The 25,788-nt window shown below is 46.2% G+C and overlaps 1 protein-coding gene across 11 annotated transcripts in view; it reads left to right on the top strand.

The window, feature by feature from the left end:
* Window positions 1–25,788, top strand: part of OSBPL5 (oxysterol binding protein like 5) — a 1,112,782-nt gene that overhangs the window by 925,660 nt on the left and 161,334 nt on the right. For all 11 annotated transcript variants that reach the window (XM_069624153.1, XM_069624161.1, XM_069624156.1 and 8 more), the window contains 2 exons: window positions 10,241–10,339; window positions 24,950–25,046. In XM_069624153.1, the coding sequence (XP_069480254.1) occupies window positions 10,241–10,339; window positions 24,950–25,046 (196 nt within the window). The remainder of the gene's footprint in view (window positions 1–10,240; window positions 10,340–24,949; window positions 25,047–25,788) is intronic.

Genomic DNA, 25,788 nt, shown 5'->3' with positions numbered 1-25,788 from the left:
ACAGGTAACTATGCACAAGAAAAAACATGCAGTGTGTCTGCAGAAAAACGCATAGATGCCCAGCTGTTAGTTCGAAAATGTTATAGGCATGTAGTGTAGACAGGAAAAATAAATCATTCCATTGTTGTCACTGTAGGAACACACTAATTATGGTTGTGCCCAAAATATTACCAGCATTTGCGCCCGTAAGACACCCCTGGGATTGCTTTGCCTCAACATGCTAGCATTTGCCCTTGTAAGGACCTTCATCCAATGGCCTTGCTGCAACATGCCCTCGTTTGCCTCTGTAAGGATACACCTGTGATGGCTTTGCCACAATATGCCAGCAATTGCCCTGTATGGACACAGCCTTGTAAGGACCTTCATCCAATGGCCTTGCTGCAACATGCCCTCGTTTGCCTCTGTAAGGATACACCTGTGATGGCTTTGCCACAATATGCCAGCAATTGCCCTGTATGGACACAGCCTTGTAAGGACCTTCATCCAATGGCCTTGCTGCAACATGCCCTCGTTTGCCTCTGTAAGGATACACCTGTGATGGCTTTGCCACAATATGCCAGCAATTGCCCTGTATGGACACAGCCTTGTAAGGACCTTCATCCAATGGCCTTGCTGCAACATGCCCTCGTTTGCCTCTGTAAGGATACACCTGTGATGGCTTTGCCACAATATGCCAGCAATTGCCCTGTATGGACACAGCCTTGTAAGGACCTTCATCCAATGGCCTTGCTGCAACATGCCCTCGTTTGCCTCTGTAAGGATACACCTGTGATGGCTTTGCCACAATATGCCAGCAATTGCCCTGTATGGACACAGCCTTGTAAGGACCTTCATCCAATGGCCTTGCTGCAACATGCCCTCGTTTGCCTCTGTAAGGATACACCTGTGATGGCTTTGCCACAATATGCCAGCAATTGCCCTGTATGGACACAGCCTTGTAAGGACCTTCATCCAATGGCCTTGCTGCAACATGCCCTCGTTTGCCTCTGTAAGGATACACCTGTGATGGCTTTGCCACAACATGCCAGCAATTGCCCTGTATGGACACAGCCTTGTAAGGACCTTCATCCAATGGCCTTGCTGCAACATGCCCTCGTTTGCCTCTGTAAGGATACACCTGTGATGGCTTTGCCACAACATGCCAGCAATTGCCCTGTATGGACACAGCCTTGTAAGGACCTTCATCCAATGGCCTTGCTGCAACATGCCCTCGTTTGCCTCTGTAAGGATACACCTGTGATGGCTTTGCCACAATATGCCAGCAATTGCCCTGTATGGACACAGCCTTGTAAGGACCTTCATCCAATGGCCTTGCTGCAACATGCCCTCGTTTGCCTCTGTAAGGATACACCTGTGATGGCTTTGCCACAATATGCCAGCAATTGCCCTGTATGGACACAGCCTTGTAAGGACCTTCATCCAATGGCCTTGCTGCAACATGCCCTCGTTTGCCTCTGTAAGGATACACCTGTGATGGCTTTGCCACAATATGCCAGCAATTGCCCTGTATGGACACAGCCTTGTAAGGACCTTCATCCAATGGCCTTGCTGCAACATGCCCTCGTTTGCCTCTGTAAGGATACACCTGTGATGGCTTTGCCACAATATGCCAGCAATTGCCCTGTATGGACACAGCCTTGTTTGGGAAAGCGTGTGCAAGGCAGACTAGGCACACTGTAACATTAAGCTACATGTCTATGCTTTATGTACTAGTATGCAATCCTTAACTTGCACACATTTTCAGCACTAAACGGTTTTTACTGGGTATACAAGCTTTATTTATATACTCTGTCAAATTATCACATGTTTTGATATGATGAAATCCCCATCTCAAAATGGGCTGTAATTTTACAAACAGTACATACTTTTGAATACTGTAATCACCCCTGCGTCGGGGTGCGGACATGGCTAGATGAGGGCTGTGTGCCGTTGCCAGCCATGTGCTTACCATTCGCAACCCAGGGATCATCCGGGGTGCGAATGGTTTACATTTGTTTTTTTCTATGAGTTTGGCTGCTTGACTATTGTGCTAGCCCAATCTCCCATAAACAAATGAAACCAAGATGGCCACTGCCATAGGAAAAGGGACTGTGGGGCGGTGGGGTAGGAGCTCCGGGACCAGAGCACAAAGCACCGGTCCAGCAGTTAAGTCGGGGGCTGGGGGGGCTAGGGAAAGGGTATGGTTTGATGGTTTGTTTTTGGGGATGGAGGCGCCGGTGGGTACTTGTGGAGGAAACAGGGAGAGGCTTCCTATTGCATCCCTGCAATCAAGATAGCTTCACCAGTGAAAGGCCTCGGGTGGCTGGAAACACCAGGCCGCACACAGTGTGTACTCGCTGACTATTCCAGCCACCTGATTGGATGAGCACCCTTCCACGGATGCAAATGCTAAAAAGCCTGTGCAAATTAGGGTTTGTACAGTACTACAATAAGCATAGACATAGTAAAATATTTGATCACTGTGATGACCAGAAGTCGTTTTACTATGTCTGCTTAATGTATTGGTCTTCTAACAATAACTCTTAAGCACCCTACCTTTTCCCCATATCCCTTATGATCTTTATATGTATATTCTTCGCAGCCAGCAGTTCCTATATCATCTTCCTAGCGGTGCACTACCTCCTCTTAAAGCCGGTAGGAGACAAGGGCAGCTCTGATTGCACCACTGAATCCAATGGTTAATAGTATGTTCACATCAGCAGGGTGAAAAGAAGGGCCTTTGTAACATAAGGCTCATCAGCTTTGCTGTGGGCGTTTAACAATGGGTCAAATATAGACAAACGCAAACATATGCCTGGAACAAGCACTTTTCTTTAACTAACAGCTGATTAATCAATGCACAATATGTGTTGGCATTAGGATGATAGCTGTTTTTCAAAATTATTTCAGTTACATTTTGGAAAATTATTAGCTGAAATTGAGAACACATTGCATCAAGTATATTAAAAGTGACTGCTTATTGGGCACCTGTATACTAGCAAGTGCAAACCTGATCCATAATGACACTATAATACAGACAAGGTTTGGTATCCTGCCTTACTAACAACGGGTCAAACTGGGTGGTTTCCTTTCAAATTCCCTCCCACAGGATTGTGGCGTTCCACAGGTATCCTCACTGTCTCCCCTACTTTTTTTAATGAATATCTTAGGCCATTGATGGACATCTTGAGGAAGCACAAAGTGATGAAACCCAAGTGTTCATCAAAATTGGGATGATGGAGGAAACTTCAGATGTTTGATTGATGTTTGGACGAAGTCAAAGGGTGGATGTCCAAAAAGCTTGGAAAACCGAGGTAGCTTTGTTTGGCCCAAAACCCCTTCTGGAGGGTAGCGGGCGTCCAAAGGTGCCCTGCTTTCCGGGCTCACATCTTGTTTTCGCTCCTAAAATAAAAAAACCTGGATGGCATTCGGCAGGAGAACCTGGGGAGCAAAGCCCAGGTAGGTGCTAAGGTGCAATCAGTATTCGGCCCCTTGCACCTCCTGAGACAGGCTCTCCTGTTCATTCCTGCCAAGGATCACGCAGTGGTGGTGGGAACCCTGGTGAATTTGCGCCTGGATTACTGTAGTGGGCTGCTACAGAAATTCAGGGACTGCAAAAAGCCCAAAACGCTGACGCTAGACTCCTCTTTGGAGTAAAGAAATCTTCTCCAATTTCTAACCTGCTCCGATCTTTGCACTGGCTTACAGCGAGGGATCGTATTGATTTAAAAATGCTGTGCCTGGTGTTAATATGCTGGCCCCTAGCAACCTCTCAGAAAAAGTTGCTACGTACCAACCTACCCGACAGTTGCGGTCATGCGACACACTCTTGTTGCAATACCCCCCTTCAAATTGTGTATTTAGTGGTGATCGGCGGTTTGCAATATACGGCCCAAAGATTTGGAATAAACTCCCACTGGAAATCCGTGCCATAGAAACACTCAGTCTTTTTCGTAAAGCTCTAAAGACCTACCTGTTTAAGTAATTGTGGCAGGATGTCTATCAAGGATTTTTAGTGTTAGGGTCTGGAATTTGGTTTATATGCTTTTCTCATATTATCGGTTGAGTCTATGTTGATTCCATCTGCGCCCAGATATTATTTGGTTCGTTTCGGTGCGCTATCCAAAGGACTCAAAACCAAAATCAAATTTAAAAAAAATAACATTTAGAATTCTGACCACAAAATATAAGTAATCAAATTTACAAATAAAGCAATCTATATCCCGGTATGGGTTTATTTTTTATTTTATTGAGCATTTGTTAGGCACTTTATACAACAGAATTGTGTTTCAAAGCGCCACAAGGCTAAATGGGAAGGGAACAGGGGAAATGATAAAGCCAAAACAGTAAAATATAGTCATGGTCCTACTAGGCCTTGTGGCTTTCGGACATGCAAGTGCAGGAGAGAGGGGGGAGGCAGAGGAGTGGACAATTACTGGTGGAGGGTCCCTGTGGGAAGGGCTAAGGGGAGCCAAGAAGGAGAACCTCAGACCAGTGCTAGTGCAGGCGACTCCAAAGGGTGGGATGCAGACCCGCTGACCAAGGGCCTGCGAGGGCAGTGCAATGGGAGGGAGGGTGCTGGTATTGACTGGGAAGAAGGGCCTGAAATCCTGTGGGATCCATGAGGATCAGGCAGCCAGTCACAGCAGCAGTGGGTTTATTAACAGGGAAGGTAAAGAGGGAAAGAGGTAGCCAACAGCAGAGTTTTGAGCAGTTTCCAGACCTTGAGGTCAGGCTCAAGTCTGAGAGGTGCATAGAGGCTGCTCCAAAGGGAGGCACCACCCGAGAAGAGGGACCTGCCCCTCACACTCTGCTTGGAGAAGCGTTCGACAGTCAAAGAGTTGGAGTAAGAGGAGCGTAGGGCTCTAGCAGGGGAGTATTTAGGGAGGGAAATTTGGAGATAGCGTGGTCCCAGACCCCAGAAGGTCTTGTGGATGATGCAGAGGGTCTTGAATTTGATCCTTGCAGCCACCGGGAGCCGGTGAAGTGACTTTAGGGCTTGAGAGATACAGTGCCTGAACTTGAGGCAAAGGCTAAGTCTTGCAGCCCTATTCTGGATTAGCTGGAGGGTGCATAGGGAGGAAAGAGGGAGATTGAGAAAGAGGCTGTTGCAGTAGTCCAGCCTGGAGAGGACCAGAGCTCTGGAGACATTGAGCTTCTTGGGGAAGGCAAAGAAATGAAGAATGCCTCTGAGGAGTTGGAGCTGGAAGTGGGACTTCTTAGTAAGGTCCATGATGTGAGGGGTGAAGGAGAGGGCGGAATCGAAAATGACGCCGGGGCTTTTGGCCTCACAGGATAGTGGGGGTGGAGGGCCTAAAGAGGGTGGTGTAGGGAAGGCATGGTATCACAAGAATGACACTGACACAATGGATACAATTTGTAAAACCTTTATTGAAAATGTTGGGGTCAGAGAAACTCCCAATTTGCCCTATAACTAAGATGGGAGTAGTCTTGACCATCAAATGGTAAACCAAACAGTCCTGATGACGTCAGTCAAATCGAAATGGTCTATGCTAATAAAAACCTAATGCCTGCCCTATCTCATGTACAAAAAGTGTAAATGGAGAAATGTATGGAAATTGAAAAATCAGTGTTAAAAAGAATAAAGGTAGTTGAACCAGCTCTCCTCCTCACGTTACACCTCACTGAGTAAGGCCGTCCCTGTAGGCAGGATGGCACACTCTGGCTCGGTTTCTAACACTAAGTTCCAAACCGTGGATTGCGGCCCGCCTGACCTTCCAGGTTAAAGTCTTTTTCTTGACTTTCCAAAATTGTATTTTCAATGTAAAGTTCACAAAGGCCCCCCTCTACTGGGCTCAGACCTTACAGCACACAATTCACGAAGGTCCCCCTCTGCCGGGCTCAGACCTTATATGTCACAATTCAACACAAACTTGCCGGGGGGGCCCTTCAACAAGCTTATTGTACTTCGGGTCTCCCTCAATTGGACTCGGACCCCTTTCAGATGTCAAAGAACTTTGAATGTGCGTGTGGCTTTACTGACCACCGCAAGACCACTTTGACTCAAAGTTCACGTTTACTCTCACTTAACTCACTTTTGCTGTTAGTTGGCTTTCTAACATCAAACAATGTACCTTTCACGGAGACTGTCAAATGGGCTACTTCCTTTCGCCATACCACTCCATTACTTAGTATCGCTGATCTTACAGCTCCCTTTTACTTCAACATTCATTCACAGGTCTGCCTTTCTTCGCATCTCATCCACACGTGTGCAGCCTTCACTTGTGATATAATGTTGCTACTTCATGCACTTTAACACACACCGGTCTCTCGGGTCGCTTGCCAACTCACTGGCTGTGTGTGCTTCTTTCTTGTTTTGCTATTTCCAATTCACGAGTCAAGGTTAGTACCACAGGCTTGGCCTCGCCTCCCCAACTCTGCCGCTCTTCTGAGAGGGTCGCTGGCATCCTTGAAACACAATACAAGCTTCACTTGTGGGATCTGGTCTTCTCCATGTGTCTTTCGCAGTCTGTTGGAGGCAACAACCTCCAGTAGGGAACCCTTGGGGTTTTCAGCCCGCTTCTCTCATCCCTTAGTCTGTTACTCTCAGTCACCCTCTTCCTCGGCCCAGTGTTTGTGTAAAAAGCGGGGAAGGTTTGGGACTTTGGAAAATCCTACAAAATAGGATGGGGTAGATGAACATAAAAGGGGGAATACTGCGTCTCACCATTGGCTGTCTCACCCCCACTCAGGTGATCCTCCCACACTGGTCCACCCCCAGGGTCTGGATCCAAAGGAGATGGCCGTTTTTGTGGCCACCTAGAGAGTGATCCCCGGGGACTAGCGGGTGATACACCCTCTGGTTTCTCACAGTGGCGAGAGGGTAGGAGGAAAAGCGGGCGCAGGTGTCCCAATGAGAATGGTCTCCATCTTACTGGCAATAAGGCAGAGTTTGTTAGCTGAACACCATGCCTGAATGGCCGAGGAAGAGGGGGTAGTAGAGGGACGTTTGAAGGAAAACTGTGTGTCGTCGGCATAACGCTGGAAATTAGTGGAGGAGGAAATCAGTTGAGAAAGAGGGGCAAGATAGATATTGAAGAGCCATGGTGATACGATAGAGCCCTGGGGGACGCCACAGGTGAGAGTGAGGTGATGGAGAAGAAAAGGCCCAGTTGCAACTTGGTAGGGCGGTTAGGGCAGTAAGGGCGGTTAGTGAGGATAGAGGTCAGCCAATCCACTGCCCGATTAGTGATGCTGAGGGTGTCAGAGTCATTTTATGAGGATAGAATGGTTGACTGAGTCGGAATTTGCGAGTATGGTTTCACAGGTGTTTATGAGAGCAGTTTCCTTGCCTCTGGATGCCCGGAATCCAGATTGATGGTCATGAAGGCAACCAACAAGATCAATGAGGAGGGTCAGTTGGGGGAGGACCAGCTTCTCCAAGAGTTTATCTGGGAAAGGGGTAGTGGAAATAGGGCGATAGTTAGCCAGGCAGGAGGGGCCGGCAGAGGGTGCACAAGGGAGTGCTTGAGGGATCGAGGGAAAGCGCCAGTGGCAAAGGAGTGTTTACAGAAGTCAGCAAGAGCCGGAGCGAGAGAGATGTTGTCCTTAATGGTTCTGGAAGAGATGGGGCGTACCTGTTTGGAGGAGGCCACTTTAGAGACCTCATCGGGTGCTATGGGCAGGAGGAAGGAGAGTGAGTGGGGTGGAAGGAGGGGTGCAAAGGGAGGCAGGGGGCAGGCATGGGAATGGAGATGGGGTGGAGGAGAGTGAGGACAATGTCCTGAGTTTTTGATGTGAAATGGGAGGCCAACGCGGTGCAGGGAGCCTGGGAAGGAAGGAGACAGGATAAGGGTCTGTTCACTTCTTTTTGTCAATGAATTGGCTCAAATCACTAATTTCTTCCTTTCATTCATAGCCATTAGCTATTTAATGAAATTCACTCTTTATTCAGAAATCATACATTTCTGTTATAATAAAACATATTAATTAAAACAAGCGATATTCCTGTTAAAAACATCAATAATGAATCTTCAATAAATAAAACTTATCACACACTTTTGTGCTAAAATTATCAGAGTGCTCTACTTACTGCAGCTTCAAGGTTTTGCATTTGACTTACCATGCATTAACAATTGTGTAACACTGGCTTGTAGAGGAAGTTCTTTAAAAACTATGGGCCTCATTACGAGTTTGGCGGCACTCCAGCTGTAAATCCACCGGAATACCGACCAACTGAATGAATGTTACCGCCACTTGGTCTGGCGGAATTACCACCGAATTACAGGTGGCGGTGGCGGTGTGAATCCCCATTTTATGATTCATATGACTCTATGGGGCTTTTTTGGTGGAATTTCTGCAGCAGTAATTCTGCCGATTTTGCCAATTGTTCAGTGGTGAGTTGGCGGAATTACCTCCAGTAAAATAAATCCTCCATTCCATGGTCATACTCGTAGTATGGCGGAGCAGGAATATTGGCGTTAATTCCGCTACCTCCAAACTTGTAATGAGGCCCATTATATCCTTTGTGTACGAAATTTAAAGCAGACTTCAACATATGTCTACAGTTGCCCTAGAATTAATGCCAGCGATGGATTTCATATTATTACCAATTCAAAGTTATTTTTGGGTACAGTACTATTTTTATTTGGAGCAAAAGAATTACCAAGATATTTGTATTGTGCCCCCTATGGATAATATGGTCTTCCAATTGATAATATGGCCTATACAGCTTTTAGCACTCAGTCAAGAGGTTGGATGTCTTGTTGGGGACTGAATTATGTGTTTCATCATCAAATGGTATGCATTCGGGATGGATGGAAGACTATGCCCAAATAACAAGAAAATAGTGTGTAAACATGACCCCTGTGTTATCGAGGGATATGTCCCCTTTCACTTTAGCACTTTGATTACACATCGGGAAGTCCCTTCTTTAATGGAGTAGCAATGAGGGAGCCTCAGAAGGAGCAGAGAAAGGGGTGGCAAATCTGAGCAGGAGAGCTAGAGTGAAGAAAAAGCCAGCGGCAGCAGGAGAGCAGGGGCAGAGAAGGGGCAGGTAGATACCCAGAGTGGACACTGACACTGGCTGGCTATGCGAGCACACATGGTCCAAGCAAAAGCCAACACATACCAGCAGTTATTGCCCGCATTCCGAAGATTCTCGTTGCACCCCACATTGCCACACACGTGTCCATCCTCCTCATCTGCGAAATTCAATACATGGAGAATTGTAGGGAAAATAGTTTTTAATGGGGCGGGAAAGGGCCACTATGTTGTACGCTGTTTTGAGATTGAGTAAAATGAGGACGCCACCCAGTTATTTTTTGTTTGGGGGGGATGAAGACCTCTTCTCTTATATCTGCCAGGATGAGTGTAATTTGCCTTGAAGGGCTAATCCCCGATTGGCCATCATGGAATAGAGGGTTCTGTTATTTGTGGCTGCACTATTCTATTCCAGATATTGGCTTTAGAATTCAGGTCAGTACTGGATCTGTAATTAACAATTACAGAGCTGTAAGCATTCATTCATTTAGGAAAGGGGTAGTGGGTGGGTGTTCGAGCAGCATTTTAAACTAATTTAGCAGAAATATAAGATTAGATTCAATAGAGATAAACCCCAACTCCCCCCTTAGGGTTTGTTCTGTCGTAGACTTCCTAACTCATAGCCCCTTACCTCCAAAGGAGCCATCCAGTGTTTATGCTGGGCTGATCGATTCGGAGTTAGCATCCAAAATGAGATCTATTCTATCAATTGGATTGCCATTAATCAGCCAGTGAAAAGTCCTTTTCTAAGTTCCCAAAAAAGGAGGTGCCAGTTTGCAAGTTACTGTTGGTATGCATGTAAGGGCCACTGCTGGCCCGTACATCTATAGCCTGTCCCTTTTGTGAATCAAGGACTGGTGAGGAGGTTACTGTTAGGGCAGTGATGCGAGGGCACTTTGCCCCTCATATTTTGCGTCCTGGGTTTTGTAGGAACTAGGGCCAATGCATCGTTTACAATTAATACTCAAGCATAAAAATGTAAACCAGACATGGCATGTTTGCAGCCCTATTGGAGAATGGTCAAGAAGAATGATGTCATTGGCATATGTTAATTTATGCAAATATTGTAAACCAGCATTGATCGGAGGGTTAATATTTGAGAAGGAATTAACATATGTAGCATCATTCAAAAAAATGAAGTGAACACCCATCAGGTATGCTTAGTAGCCTGTCGATTCTCAATATGTAGATTAGTGTCTTGTGTCACTGTTTTTATGAATATCATAACTTCAATAAAAAGTATGTTTTTATTCTGCAGGGGCTAAAAAAGCCTTACAATCCCATTCTGGGAGAGACATTTCGCTGCTGCTGGTTCCATCCACAGACTCACAGTCACACATTTTACATCGCAGAACAGGTGAGTAGGACTTACGAGTTGTGAAGCTTAGAAATAAAGTAAACCCTATTGAAGCCCATCAGTTGTGTCTAAAAATGTAACAAACATCTGCTTGCTCCCAAGTCATTGATTTACTGTAGTATTATAAGAGCATCACCTAAAGAAATAACTCTAAAGGATTATGCATGTCGCATCCATGTCAGGCTTTGTATGTATTGTAATGTGATGTTTTGAATACAATTCAAACCTAGCGGTGTCCAAGTCCTTTCATGTCTCTCGTGTACAGGCCATCAGTGGCAGCTCGGTCTTGAGGCTTGGCTTCTAAGAAAATGGAGGGTGTTGTGGAGTTTACAGAAGCGGGTTGGAGTGGGTACTGTTTTGCAGGGGGTGGTTATTAGTTAGGATGTGGGATCTGAAAATCTCCTATCACTGGCGGTTCATTTCATAGATCTCTTAGTTCCCATTATCGAAAGAAGGAATTGGGGTTGCTTTACCACAGCAGAAATAACCTCGACGGAAATGACCGAATGAGAAATGTACGTAATGCAAAATTGCTGGTACATTTCCCATTCGGTCATTCAAGGTAAAACCCCAAATCTAAAGAAACCCTAACCCCTGCCCACACCCCTAGCCCTCTACTTACCTTTCCTTCAGTCTCGCTGGTCCCTGCGACACCAGTTCCCTTTCTCCCTTTCACTTCCGTGATCGGGATCTGGCGCCGCAGGGTGTCCTTTTTTTATTTTGTTGGGTCAGCTGCAGGGGTGTCCACCGCAACCCCGCTCACTATACTGTATAGTATACTATACTGTGCGCATCCCCCGCAGTGTTTTTTTTTTCCTACCCCATCAAAAGACCTAATATACATACCACAAAAAGTTCAAGCTTTTGGTAGTTCGAACTTTTTGTGGTATGTATATTAGGTCTTTTGGTGGGGTAGGTAAATTGGGTTCGGTCATTTTGGCCGAATCCGAATGAAGGGTCTGATCACGCAGTAGGTTTCGGCTGGGTGAATGCTGCTTAATCATGCAGTAGGTTTCGGCTGGGTGCATGCTGCTTGATCATGCAGTAGGTTTCGGCTGGGTGAATGCTGCTTGATCATGCAGTAGGTTTCGGCTGGGTGCATGCTGCTTGATCATGCAGTAGGTTTCGGCTGGGTGCATGCTGCTTGATCATGCAGTAGGTTTCGGCTGGGTGCATGCTGCTTGATCATGCAGTAGGTTTCGGCTGGGTGCATGCTGCTTGATCACGCAGTAGGTTTCGGCTGGGTGCATGCTGCTTGATCACGCAGTAGGTTTCGGCTGGGTGCATGCTGCTTGATCACGTAGTAGGTTTCGGCTGGGTGCATGCTGCTTGATCTTGGGTTGAAGGCAGCGGGGCTACGATTGTCCACACATTTATATAGAGTGGCTGCTATTTTAATTCTTGTTCGTAGGTAGAGCCAGTACAGCTTTTTGAGCAACATTAGTACATGGGTGAATTTCAAGTTGAATATTAATGATTTTGCGCTACAGCTTTTACGCTCTTGGGATGAGCATTGTGGACAGACGGATTATTTCTTACCCAAATAATTAATTCCTTGGCTTTTGTGTCTCTGCAGGTTTCTTCTAAAAAGGGATATCGTTCTTTTTAATATCAGGTTTTTGTTCAGTATTTGTGGAGAAAAGTCACTTTGCACTGCAAAAATACACTTTACACTGCTCTGTGAATCCGGGTGTTTGTTGGCAGTGCAAAGTAATTTTGCACCATGCTAAAAGTCCCATGACTCGGACCCAAGAGGTGTTCTGATGCAGTGAAAAATATGGACGAGAGAGTCTGGGGGTAAAGTGCCAATGGGCGCTAATGCAGTGGCTTTGGGAAGCAGAGCCCTGGCCTTGGTTCTCTGGCGACAGAGGAGTTGCTGGGGGGGGGGGCTAAGGGGGCTATAGCCCGTGGTCTTTTGGTTGTAGCCCCGGATATAACTCAGGGGCCACAAGAAAAAAAGTTATAGCTAGCCCCAAATCCCGCCAGTCCAGACATTAGCTTAGCCCCTGATCTTGTCCAGACCTAGCAACACCCCTGTCTGGCGGCACTATTAGTGGCGTGATTATACGTAGAAGGGTGCACAGAGATTTCGACTTTGCGCCCTCGGTTACTGTAAAACTTTGAAGATGCTTTGTTATATGTATGTTAAATATATTAAGGGCCCGATTCATAGAAAAAGTGCAAAGTACTTAGCACGCATCTCACTGATGAGGCCCGACTAGGCCGAAACACGTGTCTGGATTTGCTGTTGGTACTCTTGTTCAGAAGGGAATTGCCATAGCATTTCGGTGCTGGACTGCCCAAGTGGGCGGGACAAAGACTGATATGCAAATAGTTATTTCTCCCCTGTGAAAGGCATAGTGAGCTGAAATGTGGCTGCAGACTCTCGAGTGGGTGCCTTCCCCAAGAACAGGTCAATTGGCCATGTTCGTTCTCGCCGAGGGGCGCCCATGATAATAAATAAATATAAATGTATGCATATTATACATGTATTAATGATATTTATTACAATGATACATATCTGGTTTTAAGCTGTTTGGGTTTTTCCACGGACTGCTGTGCCGCATGCGTAAGGGCAGATCTATTCACACTCGATGTTTAATCCCGATTGTGGCTCCCTTTGTTGATTATTTTTCATGCAGCCCGGATGACCTTTTTGTTGGTTTAAATTCCTCTCTGCAGAAAAGCTAGCATTATAACAGTTTATTTTTAGAACTGTTGAATGTCTGCTCATGCACTATTTGTATTAGGTTCAATTGGGCAGCACTAAATCTCCATCTTGGAACCCTTTGTAAGAGACTACGACATGATAAAGAGTGAAGACTTCTGGCATTATTGTTTAAACTCCGACCCGGTGTCCTTGTACATAGCACTGCACCGTATGTGGACAAATGTTGGACTTTCAAAATGGGAGAATGTTTGAATTCGTTTTAAACATGTCTCCTTTAACATCTGTTGATGAATTAATTGTATTTTATCAGTGATCTTAATTGAAACGAAATTTGTGAAATGTATGCATTTTTATTCAAAATTGATCTGATTTTGAAAAGTTTTTACAGGAAAAGGTCATTGGAGCTAAACACATTAAAAATTTTAAAAAGATCAGGTTCAATGGGAAGGTTTTTTATTAGCACATGAGATTAGAACTCAATTCAACCAGAAGTGTTGCTAGCTAAGCATTTTCGTTCAGAAGAGGCCTTTTCCTTGTGAACTCTAGTGGCGGTCAATGAATGATTGAGGAACTCTTGTGTACAGGCATAGCTCAGGTCCAGGTCTGTTAACATACCCGTCATTGTGGCATACAATTTACGTGGAAAGAATGGCATATATAAGATCAGTTGTGGTTATACAGTTCATTTAATTACAGCTTATATTTGGAGTATCAGTTTAAGCCTGAGATCAAAGTTGAAACCTAGATTCTGGACCCTGGATTTCTGTGCGGTGATGTGTTTAAAGAAAGATGGAAGTTAATTTGGTGAGGCCTGTGGTGATGTTGAATTTCTGGATGTCTCCCCTGAGGGCTGGCCCTATTGTGCTGATACCCCTAAGGGAAAGCACGTGTGATAGCTGTGGAGTGCCATGTGGGCATGAATGCTGAGGTGTCGGGTTACAACACATTCTGGTGAACAAGATGGGATCAAGCATTGATCCAGCTGCGCGAGAGGGTGGCAGAGGACATACAATGCTTCTATCCAAAGATGAAGCTACACCCCGCCTCTTGAAGATACTCAAGGACCTGTCTGGGGTCACTCCATCATCAAGGGAAGGATAGAGGAGGCCAATTGCTGGTGTTAATGTTGAGCCATGGTGGAGCTGCTTAGGCATCGAACGGAAGCTGCTACTATTTCAGGAAGTCTCAGGGTGCTTCATCATGATGCATAGGTTGTGTTGGAGTAGAATTGTTTGGCGGGTCCACATGGATGGGTGCGGGGTGGTAAGCTAGCTTGCAAGGTAGACCAGTGTACTAAGGCAACTCCTCTTGGTTGTTTTGAGTGAGCCTGCATTGATGAGTGCATGATGCGGATTCATATTCTGTCCAATGAGACGACCGTTAGGAGTTTTTTGTCAGCAAGATCGGGTTGTTCGTTTGTTGGACATACAGTGGCAAGTGAGTGGCATTTTTCCTAATTTCTGTGATCGGTTGTTTTCGGTGCGATCTTCATTTTGTTGTTTGAAAGGGGAGGTGATGTTTGTATGTCAGTGTGTGGGTGCGCGCAGTGCCCTGTTTTGCATACTCTTGATAGCTCTACTAGAGTGCTTGCCCTTGTTGTGTCGCCGTCGTGGAGTCAACCGTGTGCTGCACCATATGTGTAAACATAGTGTGCACTATTGTTCTCCTTGGTATGTCCAGCTGAGGTGGTATGGTGGGAAGACGCATCATGACAGGCAGGATCATGTGTGTGACGCTGTTGCCATGGATCAGCCTTGCAACATCAGGGGATTTGGCGTGTCGCACCCTGTAGGCTTCAGAAGTAGAGCTGGGTCTGCAATTTCGTACTGTAGCCCAGTGGTCCCCCTGGCCTTTAAAGGGGAAACCTGCGCCACACCCATGGTAGACTGACTAGTTGGTTGGAGTTTCAGGGCAGTGACTTCGAATCAGCAAAATACCAGGAGCTGTAGAAGTGACGTCAAACACAAAGCAGTGATATTACCTGGGCTTTGACCCTGATGACATTATAGGAAGTGAAATTGCTAATGTAAAAAAACACAACACGCACCCTATTAAAACAATGCCCAACTTACTAAAGCAGTTGAAAGTCTCTTTTACTACCATCTTGGCCATTTGAAGTCCTACATGCCAGGTATAGTTGCTATATTTCAGGTACAGCCTCACATGTCCAGCTGCGGACATCACATGCCTAGTGCTCCACCAAATGCTTCTATGTTGCAATCCTATGCCAGTAAATTCCCCATATTTCTGGTTTAGTGACAATATATAAAGGGCAGCGTGACGAGCACAGTTGCTGACCACATAGCTCAAGTGCATCCCCAAAAGCTCCTGCTAGGGTTGGCTCATCCACAATGGGTGACGGAGCACCAACCTGTCACTCAATATGGAAGAGCAAAGCCATCCCATTGAAAACGTGTTGCTTCCCAAGCCTTCAACGGCCCATTGGGGATGCAGGCTGCAGACCTGCAAGGCCAAGTGTGCACAGGAGGTCTCCTCTGTCTACCCACCCATTCACAGAGCCTGGGAGGGCGAGATGGTGGTGCTCCAGGTCCATCACTCATGTACAGAAACCAGGAAGAAACCGGAGAAGGACGTGGCAGTTGGGAGGGCCCCAATTCCTGCCGCCCTTTGTGCCAGCCAGTCTTTATGCAGTACTCCTTTATTTCACATCATGCCTCATAAATCAGATTCTCGCCAGATTCTTTCTAATCTTTTTAGAGTCAACGTAACTGATCTGAAGCAAGGCATGCAGCGGCAAAGAGAGAGCAGTATTCCTGCCCACACATTATCATCAGTACGACATCTGAGACCTGGACTCAACCGAATTAGAGAACCCTCCAACATCCCTCGCTGCCTGTGGTTCATTTCCGGAGATCGAGACGTAGTGGAGCGAGAGAGAGGAATCTGGAATTACAACACCTACGTGGCTGCGAGGGAAGCCATACAGCGCACCCCAGCGCTCACGGCAAACACCTGCAGCGGGCAGTCAGCTCTCTAGCACACCAGGGAGTAAACCCCCAAAGAGAATGCACTTAACCTAGGAGAGCCCTGAGAAAACCTCCCCTAAAATGAACTTGAACATTCTTCCCACCCCCCTCCCCCCGGGCAGCCATCACTGTTCTGCTGCAGACCCAGAGGGTGAAAAGGGGCAGGGCTTAACCAGCTATTCAACATCTTTGCCGGGTGGGGAGGACAAGACTAAATTGGTCAGAGCAAGTGACCCAATAGCAGGAGCTGGGGAGGCAAAAAAGGGCAACAGAAAAACAGAAGGCGCGGGTTGTACGGGTGAGGTTAGTGGACGATGAGGTGGCAGACCAAGGGACCAGAAGGAGGGAGAAGCAGAGAGTGGAGAGGATGTCTGGAGCATGTGAGATGTTGGCTAGAGAGTGCAAGTGGTGTTGCATTGTGAGCGTGCTTGAGAGGGTTAAAAGTGTGGCTAGGGGGTGAAAATATAGGGAGTGTATGTGAGGTGTTTGTGTGAGTGAAAAAAGGTGTTGAGTAGAAAGGTCAGTGGAGTGGAAGTTGTAGTGTGGGGCAGTTGTGGAGGAGGGAGTTGTAGTACTGAGGAATGAGTTGTGTGGAGAAGGGTAGAGGAATGTCAAGAAGGTAGTAGATACATCAAAGGGTGGGGCGAGGCATATAGAGAGAGAGACATCAGAGGGAAGAGCAGGAAGACACAGGGAATGGGTGGAGTAGGAGGGAGGAGAGTAGTGAGCAGAGATCACCAACACAACACGTAAGAGGGTGAAGAGTGTAAGAGCATGAAAGAAAGGAGACTGAATAGGGCTGTGTGTAAGGCATAGACCTCATTCCCTATTAGACCACACACATCTCTGGATAGAGTAGGGACAATTAGGAAGTCCCTGAGGGAAGATAGAACAGGCATATTGCCATTAAGTCTTCACACCCAGTTGTATTAAGAATGAGTGACATCTTCTGTATATACTAACCTGGGGATGAGGGGCGCCTGGGTTAGGGAGGATTGGAGCTTAATAGCTGAGAGAGAGAAGGAAGTCCCTAGGGCCCAACACATTCTTAATTCAAAAAAATAAACGTCAATCGTCTGAGAGCCTTGGAATACTCTTTGAACCATCTGGAACAGTGGTAATAGGTGCAGGAATGTTCATGTCACTCTCCTGTGCATGGTGCCTTTCCTGAAATCAATTACTTCTTATCATTTCTGATCATGCTGCTATTCAAGTGCAGTACCAAGGCGATGGCAATATAGTACTTGTGCAGGCTCCAACAGTGCACATGTAATGCACGGGTCTCAGAGCATCCAAAGTCACAAAATGACAGATTAATGAGAAATGTGTGGTCTTTCCAATTTTTGGGAGCTCCAGTAGAAAAACGTTTCTCATGCTAGGACATTAAGGAGATGAACTTGTGCGATCATGATGAATGATTTGAAAGTGGCTTCAGAAGGGATCAAGCAAAACCTTTAAGGAAGGTACCACTTGCATTGAACTTTATGGGGGAATCCAAATCTGCATAAAAGATGTTTTTTTGCCAAAGTTGTGCATACTCCACAAAGTGGTACATTCAGTGTATCGATTAAAAACTATGGCGGGATCCAGAGGGAAATGTAAACTCTTTTGTAGGACACAAGGATATGGGCAACGAGTACACACAGGGCAAAGGGGACACTTGCCGCGTACTCCTTGAACAACAGGGGCAAGAGTGCATTTTTGCCCCTGTTGTGATTCAGCTAGTGAAACGTTTCTCACTGCTACAAAAACAAGGGAAACCGGTCAAGCTTGAGCGCTGGGTTCAGGCTTCGTGAAGTGTGGGCAAGCATTTTGCTAAATTAGCCAGTGCTGCTCCTCTCGAGGAGGGGAGGCCTGCTGCTGCCAGGCTGGCTCATGGTGTGCAATGGGCAACCCGAGCCTTGATTGTGGAAGTTAGGGGGGAGGCCACGCCTATAAAACCTACACTTCAATGGCCCATGCAGCTGCAGCGCCCTGTGAAGAACAGCCTTCCCTGCGTCTCCAGGGCCCTGCTGCTTTCTGACTCTTCTGGTAGGTTCTTTGGAAAATTTGGTTTATGCAAGCTGATCAATTTTAGGGTTTAATATTGTGTCTTTTAGAAGCTGCAGTCAAATAAAGCTACACATTTACATGTGCTTTTTTATGTTAAAATAATTGTAGGTTATACTTGATAGTTTTTATGTTTGTTCTTCAGTTTGTATGTTTGCTCTTTTTTATCTTTTATTTTCTTGTATGCCATTCTACATTTCACTTGATTTCCAATGTTTCTCCCCTTTCTTTCTCTTTCATTCTGATAACTTTTATTTCTGTCCATCTCACCTTTCAACCCTCCCTTTTTCTTTGCCGCTTTCATTGGCTTACCACTCTCCTTTGACTTTTCAACAGTTTCTCTGTCTCCCTCGCGCTCACGCTCTCCCTCAAAACAGGGAGTCAGCCAAACCACTGCTCCAAATGCTCACCAACTCTCTATGGCGCCTTCTTGTTTCCCTCGCTCTGTGTGGTGGCCACATCTTCAGCTACACTGGTAGGGCAGCACCTTGATGTAAAGATCATTGATGTACCTAGAGATGTGCATTGTTTCTACTGTGCTGTATAATTGAGTGCCACCCTCACTCCTTCCCCTTGTGCGGTGTCACCCCTCATGTCCTCCATCGCCTGGCTGCAGTGCACCCTTGTGATCACTGCACCCTCCCTCGCATCATGAATATGAGTACCCTCCTTTCGGGGCAGAAGCCTCACCTGCCCTCACTCCGCATGAGGACCAAGGACAAGGAACCCAGCACCCTGGCAGGACGCAGCCCCTTGCCACTGTCAGGATGCTGACGGACTATCAAGGACTGTAACTCTTGCACTGTGCTGGAGCTGAGGAGTTGGACCTGATCTCAACTTTAAATGATATTTCTCCTTCTCAAGAGTGGCATTTAATTATAGCACAGGCAGGATTTGTAAAAGAAAGTGATCATTTACAATCCAGTAATATAGAGGGTATTCGGCCTGCAGCAGGCTGCAATGATCTGCACCTTATCTACGCGTCATAGGGTTCAGCCACTAGCTTACCAAGAAGTCCCACTTCCAGTGCCAACTCCTTAGAGGCATTCTTTCTTTCCTCACCTTGCCTCAAAAGCTCAATGTCTACAGAGCTCTGGTCCTCTCCAGGTGGTGCTACTGCAATAGCCTCTTTCTCAATCGTCCCCTTTCCTCCCTTCCCCCCCTCCAGTTAATCCAGAATAGGGTTGCAAGACGTATCCTTGGCCTTAAGCCCAGGGACCGTATCTCTCCAGCCCTAGAATCTCCACTGGCTCCCGGTGGCTACAAGGATCAAATTCAGAACCCCCTACATCATGCTCAAGGCCCTCTGTGGTTTGGGACCACGTTATCTCCAACTTTCTCTCCCTAAATACTCCCCTGCTAGAGCCCTCCGTTCCTCTAATTCCAACTCTTTGACTGTCAAACGCTTCTCCAAGCAGAGAGTGCGGGGTTGGGGGGGCAGGTCTCTCTCCTGGACTGGTGACTCCCTTTGGAACAGCCTCCCTTCACCTCTCAGACTTGAGGCGGACCTCCTTAAGTTCCGGAAACTGCTCAAAACTCTGCTCTTCTCTACCTCTTTCCCTATTTCCCTTCCCTGCTAATCACCCCACTGCTGCTGTGACCGGTGGCCGAGCCTCATGACTCTCGCATCCCCCAGGCCCTTCCTCCCAGTCAATACCAGCACCCCTTCCCCACCACTGCACTGCGGGCCCCTGCTTAATGGCTCCACAACCCACCTTGAGAGTCACCTGTACCATCCTGAGATTCTCCTCCTTAGCTCCCCTTAGCACATCCCTCCCAGGCCCTCCACCAGCACTTAACCACTCCTCTGCTCCCCCTCCATCCCCTTCACCTGCACTTCTCCTCAATTCACTTACACGGCCGAATGCCGCGAGAACTAGTAGGACCACAACTGTATATGACTGTTTTTGTCATTGTTATTGTTATTATTTCCCCTGTTCCCTTCTCATTTAGCCTTGTGGCGCTTTGAAAAACAATTCTGTTGTATAAAGCACCTTACAAATGCTCAGTACAATAAAATTAAAAAATACAATATAGCTCAGTATTTTGATAGAATTAAACGCCTGTTGCAGAGATGTGTTTTAACCCGTAATCCACAGCTTTACATTAATAATATACCAAATATGTTAATGCACCTGCGTAAGAACTTTGCGTGCAACAAAAGGATGCTACTCTCTAAGAGACTGGGAGAAGGAAATGGAAGGGCAGAGAAGGGTGGAAAGAGGAAGATAAAGGAAAAATAGGGAGGAAGGTAGGTGAAGACAGGGAGAAAAAGTGGCAGGGGGAGAGCAAGTGATAGAAATGTCGACAGTGGGGGGCAGGTTAGGCAGGAGAAGAGAAAGAAAGCAGGTAAGTGAGTTTGAGAAGAGAGTTGCGCAAGAATGAAAGAATGAGGAAGGCATGGGTAGTGACGTGGTGAGAGAGAAGGGGGATGCGAAGAAGGGAAAGAGACTGAGGGAGCATTGAGGTGTGTGTAGGAGAGATGGAAGGAACAAAGTGAATAGGGAAAACTTCATATAGAATGAAAAATGAAAACTGTACACCGCAGACACATGAACAAGCACCTGAGCGGGGAATCCCATTTAATCATTCCTTCCGTAAAAAAGGTGTGCACCTTTTATTCAACATATATGCATTAATTGAGCTATAAAAGCAGTACAACCACAGAGCAAATGAAGCAAGAATAATTGTGTGACAACATCAGTATACCAATCTTCCCTACCCATCTGCTGTTGCCTTTCTGTTCCATCCACTCTCCCATCACCTATGGTCCCTCAGTCAACTTACCCCAACTCCAATTTACCACCATCCCAGTTTACAACCTCTCCTAAGCAGTACAAGCACACCAATTACGTCTTCTTGGCCTGGCTAGGGAGAATCAACAATTACACCTCTCCTTTCCTCTACGAGGGTTGAGCAATGGGGTCCTAGCCCTAATTTCATCTCAGATTCAGTGCACTCCACAATGCCTCTCTGAACGCTGTGGTTACTCCGAGCAGGCCGCGGGGCAAGGGCATAGACACCTGACATATTATAAAAGACACACCCATCATGCCCAAGATCAAGGGGAAGATTTGTGCTATCGAGGGAGTTGTTCCCAGACACCTGCAAGAAAAATGAAGTGCGAAAAATACAAGTACCAGAATCCTTAGAGTCAATTAACTTGCCACACCTGAAAAGGAAATGAAGACACGCCTGAAAAAGCAAAGAAACACAGCCTCCCTGAAGATTGATGGAGTCATGAAAATGTGCATTTGGAGGAGAAGGTAATGCAGGATAACTTAACTGGCAACAGAGCGCCTGCCTTGTCACCAATTTTTAAACATTGTTTCAGGAGTCTCGGGCTCAAAAGGCAGCAGCAGCAGGGCCATCATGCCTTACAATGGAGAGCCACAACCATGGCTTTCCCTCTGCCCCCATCAAGGGGAAGATTTGTGCTATGTAGGGAGTTGTTTCCAGCCACCTGCAAGAAAAATGAAGTGCGTAAAATACAAGTACCAGAATCCTTAGAGTCAATTAACTTGCCACACCTGAAAAGGAAATGAAGACACGCCTGAAAAAGCAAAGAAACGCAGCCTCCCTGAAGATTGATGGAGTCATGAAAACATGCGTTTGGAGGAGAAGCTAATGCAGGAAAACTTGACTGGCAACAGAGCGCCTACCTTGTCACCAATTTTTAAACAATCTGACAATGTATATATCATTCCTGAGACATGTTGATTAAAAAGTGCATGGCCTTTTGTTTTGCATCCTAAATTGCGTGGAGGAGACCACTTCTGTTTGAACTTGTTGGGCAAAAGATATGTTGCAATTTTAAATGTTTCCGCCACATGGTGGAAAAGTAAATAGTAAAACCCAGGTGAAACAGCCTTCACTTTTCCACTATGTGTCTGGAAAGTGTAAATGCCTTTCACAATTAACGTCTGTGTGAGCCTTCTACAATGGATTCCTTTGGAATCTGCCTACTTTTATCAGGATGTAAAAGTTAGGTGGAGTCTATAGGTATCTATTGGTTTTCCACCAGCAGAAAAATCACATTCTACTGGCAGATGGATTAGATTTGGCAGAGGAGGAGCAGGCATGTCTGTTAAGTCTTCTGTGCTTTACAACCTCACCTGTCAAATTGTACAAAATCCTGCAGGAGTAAAAAGTGGCAGTAAATGCTTTTACCGCCAGTTTTTCCAGTCCACATTATTTGGAAACTGGGCCCACATAATTGTAGCTTTACCTTCCCCACCGTTAATGGAAGCTTACAATTTCAGCATGCTCCTGTTTAAGGAACTACAACAACATTTTCCATAGACAGAGTGAAATGCTCAGCTTGCAGCGTGTTCTGCGCTTCCATAATTTCTAAGCACCAAACAATCCCACTCAAATCGCTTATTAAAACCTTGCATAATTCTAAGAAAAAAAAGTGGCCTAGCAATGGTCACTGCCAGTTATTTATTCCTATAGCTAGTCACTTCCTGTTGTAAATGGCCTGATGGTGTGACATGTTAGAGAGACGAGGCCTCACGGAATGGGCATGTGCAGCCCTGGCTGTTTGCCTTTGATGTGAGGGAGGCAGAGCAAGGGTTGCCCGTGCCATTTGACTCTCGTTTTTGGTTAAATCTGCCTCGGGCGCAGAGGTAGTTTCATCCAATGTATGCAGGAGGATTGGCATTTGTCTATGCGTTGCTCCTTTGGACGCCTAACGATAGAATTCATGTTTTAACCAACCATTTGAAGGTGTTTATATTAATTTTTGATGCAAATTTTGATACTTTTACCGAATTGGGGTTAAGGATTTAGTAAAAATAAATAACTCTCGCCCCGTACCAAAAATCAAAAGTTGGCACTCATCCACAAGGATAAGACCAAACACGTATTAACAAATATTGTGGGGGTCTGTGCATGAAGAAGAATGTCGGGTTCCCATTGTACTGGGGATACCATGCTGCCTTTACAGTAAAAAACCCTTGCATTGATGCAGGAGAAGGGCGGTATCACGCCTTGATGGTGTAAGATTGAGACTGATGGACAGAAGTGTTCCTTGAAGTAATTTCATTTATATTAATTGCAGGGTTACCCTTTGTGGAACTCACATTCCGACTGTTAAAACATAAATTGTATTGAATAACAGAATGGCCATTGGATGGACGGTTTGCACGCAGATTTTCAGAGTTTTACCCAAGTTACGATAATTTGTGCGCATGTTGTCAGGGTGCCGGTAACATTTACGGGGGACCCCGCGTAGGGTCAGGAGATGCAGGCTTGCTTGCGGGGGACTGCACCCACTGTTTCGAGGGTGCATGTATTTGCGCCCAGGGAGCATGCATAGGTCAGTGGTTCTGGCTGTTTTCAATTTGCATGGCGGCATGTCAGGGGCGTTCCGGCACGACTTGCGTGTATGTTTACTTTGCGCAAACGATTCCATGAATACACGGGGTGCGCAGGAAAACCTCTGCACGCAGGCTTGCCTAGTGATGTTTGCGGCTCGCAGGAGTTGTGGGATATCTGCACACTTTTCCATGAATCGGGCCCTTAGTGATGTCTAGATGGGCACATTTGAATGCTTGAAAATCAAATACAAGCTCGAGAGTAAGCAGAGGTGCAGGTTATACAAAAAGTAAGGAGTTGCTGACAAGAATGACATCTATGCTGCAAAATGGGACTTAGAAATTAATATTTACATCGGCTTAGTTGCAAGAGCTTGTCAGAATATTGGTAGTAGCAACATGGATCTCACCTTGAGTTGCACAATGTAGAACATGTTTAGATTGCGTTGGTTACCAATGAAGAGGCTTCAATTCTGTATGTTGGTTTTTGATATTTTCTTGATATATGATACGTCATTTATAGCGCACCTGTACACAAGTGTTTCTAGGTGTGACAAGATTGGGGAGGCAAAACAGAAGAATGACAAGACAAACGACCTTACTAGGCCTTGTGTCATTCAGATTGTGCAAGTGCGAGAACAAAAAGGGGAAAGGGGAGGGGGAAGTACCTGGGAGGGGGAAGGGGAACATGGCAGCAATGTTCTGTGTAGTGCAGCGCGGCTCTGTGTAAGTGCACGTAAGCAAGGGACTGTAGAGTTACAGTTACAGCCCCCAAGTGTACGGTAGGCCCAGAGGCAGTGCAGGAATGAATGACCAAGAGAGAGCCTGGTACCCAGTGAGTTTCTGAGGGTATCCAAGCAGCCAATCAGTGCAGCAGACAGGTCGGTAGGGTAAGTCCGCAGGGGAGGGAGAGAGGGGAAGCAGAGGAGAAGAGGAAAGTTTTGAGCTGCTTCCGGAACTTCAAGTGATGCGGCTCAAGTTTGAGAGGGGCAGGGAGGACATTCCAGAGGGGGGCACCTGCATATGAAAGAGATCTACCACCCACTCTTTGTCTGGAGAAGCGTTTGACCCTTAGAGTGTGGGAGGTAGCTGAGCGAAGGGCTTGAGAAGGACTGTATGTAAGAAGAGAGTGTTGGATGTAATTTGGGCCCCGGCCCCAGTAAGCCTTGTGGACAATGCAAAGGGTCTTGAACTTGATCCTTGCAGCCACCGGGAGCCAGCGGAGAGAGTGCATGTATTTGGATGTTTTTTAAGAACAGGGATGTCAATTGTGATCAGAAATGACTTACGCTAACACATTTAGAAATGGCAGAGGCATTCCCTGGAAAGGTGCCTGTACAATGGCACAACGATGAGAATAAGTGATGAGCCAGTTTGTGAGGGTGTGAACAAAGCGGGACATAGACCAGGGAGAAAAGACAGCAACGAATACAAATATCACAGGTGTCTTTCAAAATTACATTAACCTAGAGGGGCAAGTCTAACGAGGACTACTGTGCAATATGCAAAGGGAAACTGACATAACTATGCTGCACTGTATGAATAACTTAAAGTGCTGCGATGACCGATCTCTTTTTCCTCGCAGGTATCTCACCACCCGCCTGTGTCGGCCTTCCACGTCAGCAATAGGAAAGATGGGTTTTGCATAAGTGGAAGCATCCTAGCAAAATCGAAATTTTACGGTACTGTGCAGTGTTGGGATTCTCTTGTCTGTTATGCATATACGAGTACATTGTGCCCCAGCTGCTTCTGCATGCATGTTTTCAAACTAGTAAAAATAGACTTTTGATTAAAGGTTCTTAAATTGCGAACTGCTGCTCCTATGGTGCAAGAAGCGGGAGTGAGCAACTTGGCCATCCCACTGTTCAGCTGGATATTTTGTGTGGCGGTCTAGAACAGTGCTGCTGCAGTGTACAGTGCATTTCATAGGCATGTAGTGTTAGTCCATCAGTACCAGCTGTCCTGAAGGGGATGTGTAGAGCACTGTACGAAAAGAAGTACTGGAACTGTCTTCCCAGCTGGCCGGCCCCGCTCCCACAAACTCCATCTCCATGCACAATCCAAACCCCCAAATAAACACAAACGCTGTACAAGGGAACATACAGTGCAGCTCACCCAAAGTACAAGTTTCAACTTCTTCCGACACTTTTATTTTAAAACTGAACCATCAGGAATTATTTGTTTTTAGAATTAAAGTATAGGAAGAGTAAACAAATGTTTTAAAGTAGAGGAGCACCGCTCCTGTCCACTTCGACTACTGGTGTAGAGAATATGAATTCCTACACTTTTCATTGTTGGTTTGAAGCACCTACTTTGTGAGCATCACAGAACCTCAGCAATCCGCTGATGGTGTCAATGTGGGTGCTAGAGCGAAGCCAAGTCTTTCGGGTATTGTTCTCTGGAAGTAAAGGGCAAAGGTTGCTG

Source organism: Ambystoma mexicanum, chromosome 11 (assembly GCF_040938575.1).
Source record: "Ambystoma mexicanum isolate Mex_15411 chromosome 11, UKY_AmexF1_1, whole genome shotgun sequence".
Classification (NCBI taxonomy): Eukaryota; Metazoa; Chordata; class Amphibia; order Caudata; family Ambystomatidae; genus Ambystoma; species Ambystoma mexicanum.
The sequence above is the reverse complement of the archived record's forward strand: the minus strand, read 5'-3'. Positions and strand labels throughout refer to the sequence as shown.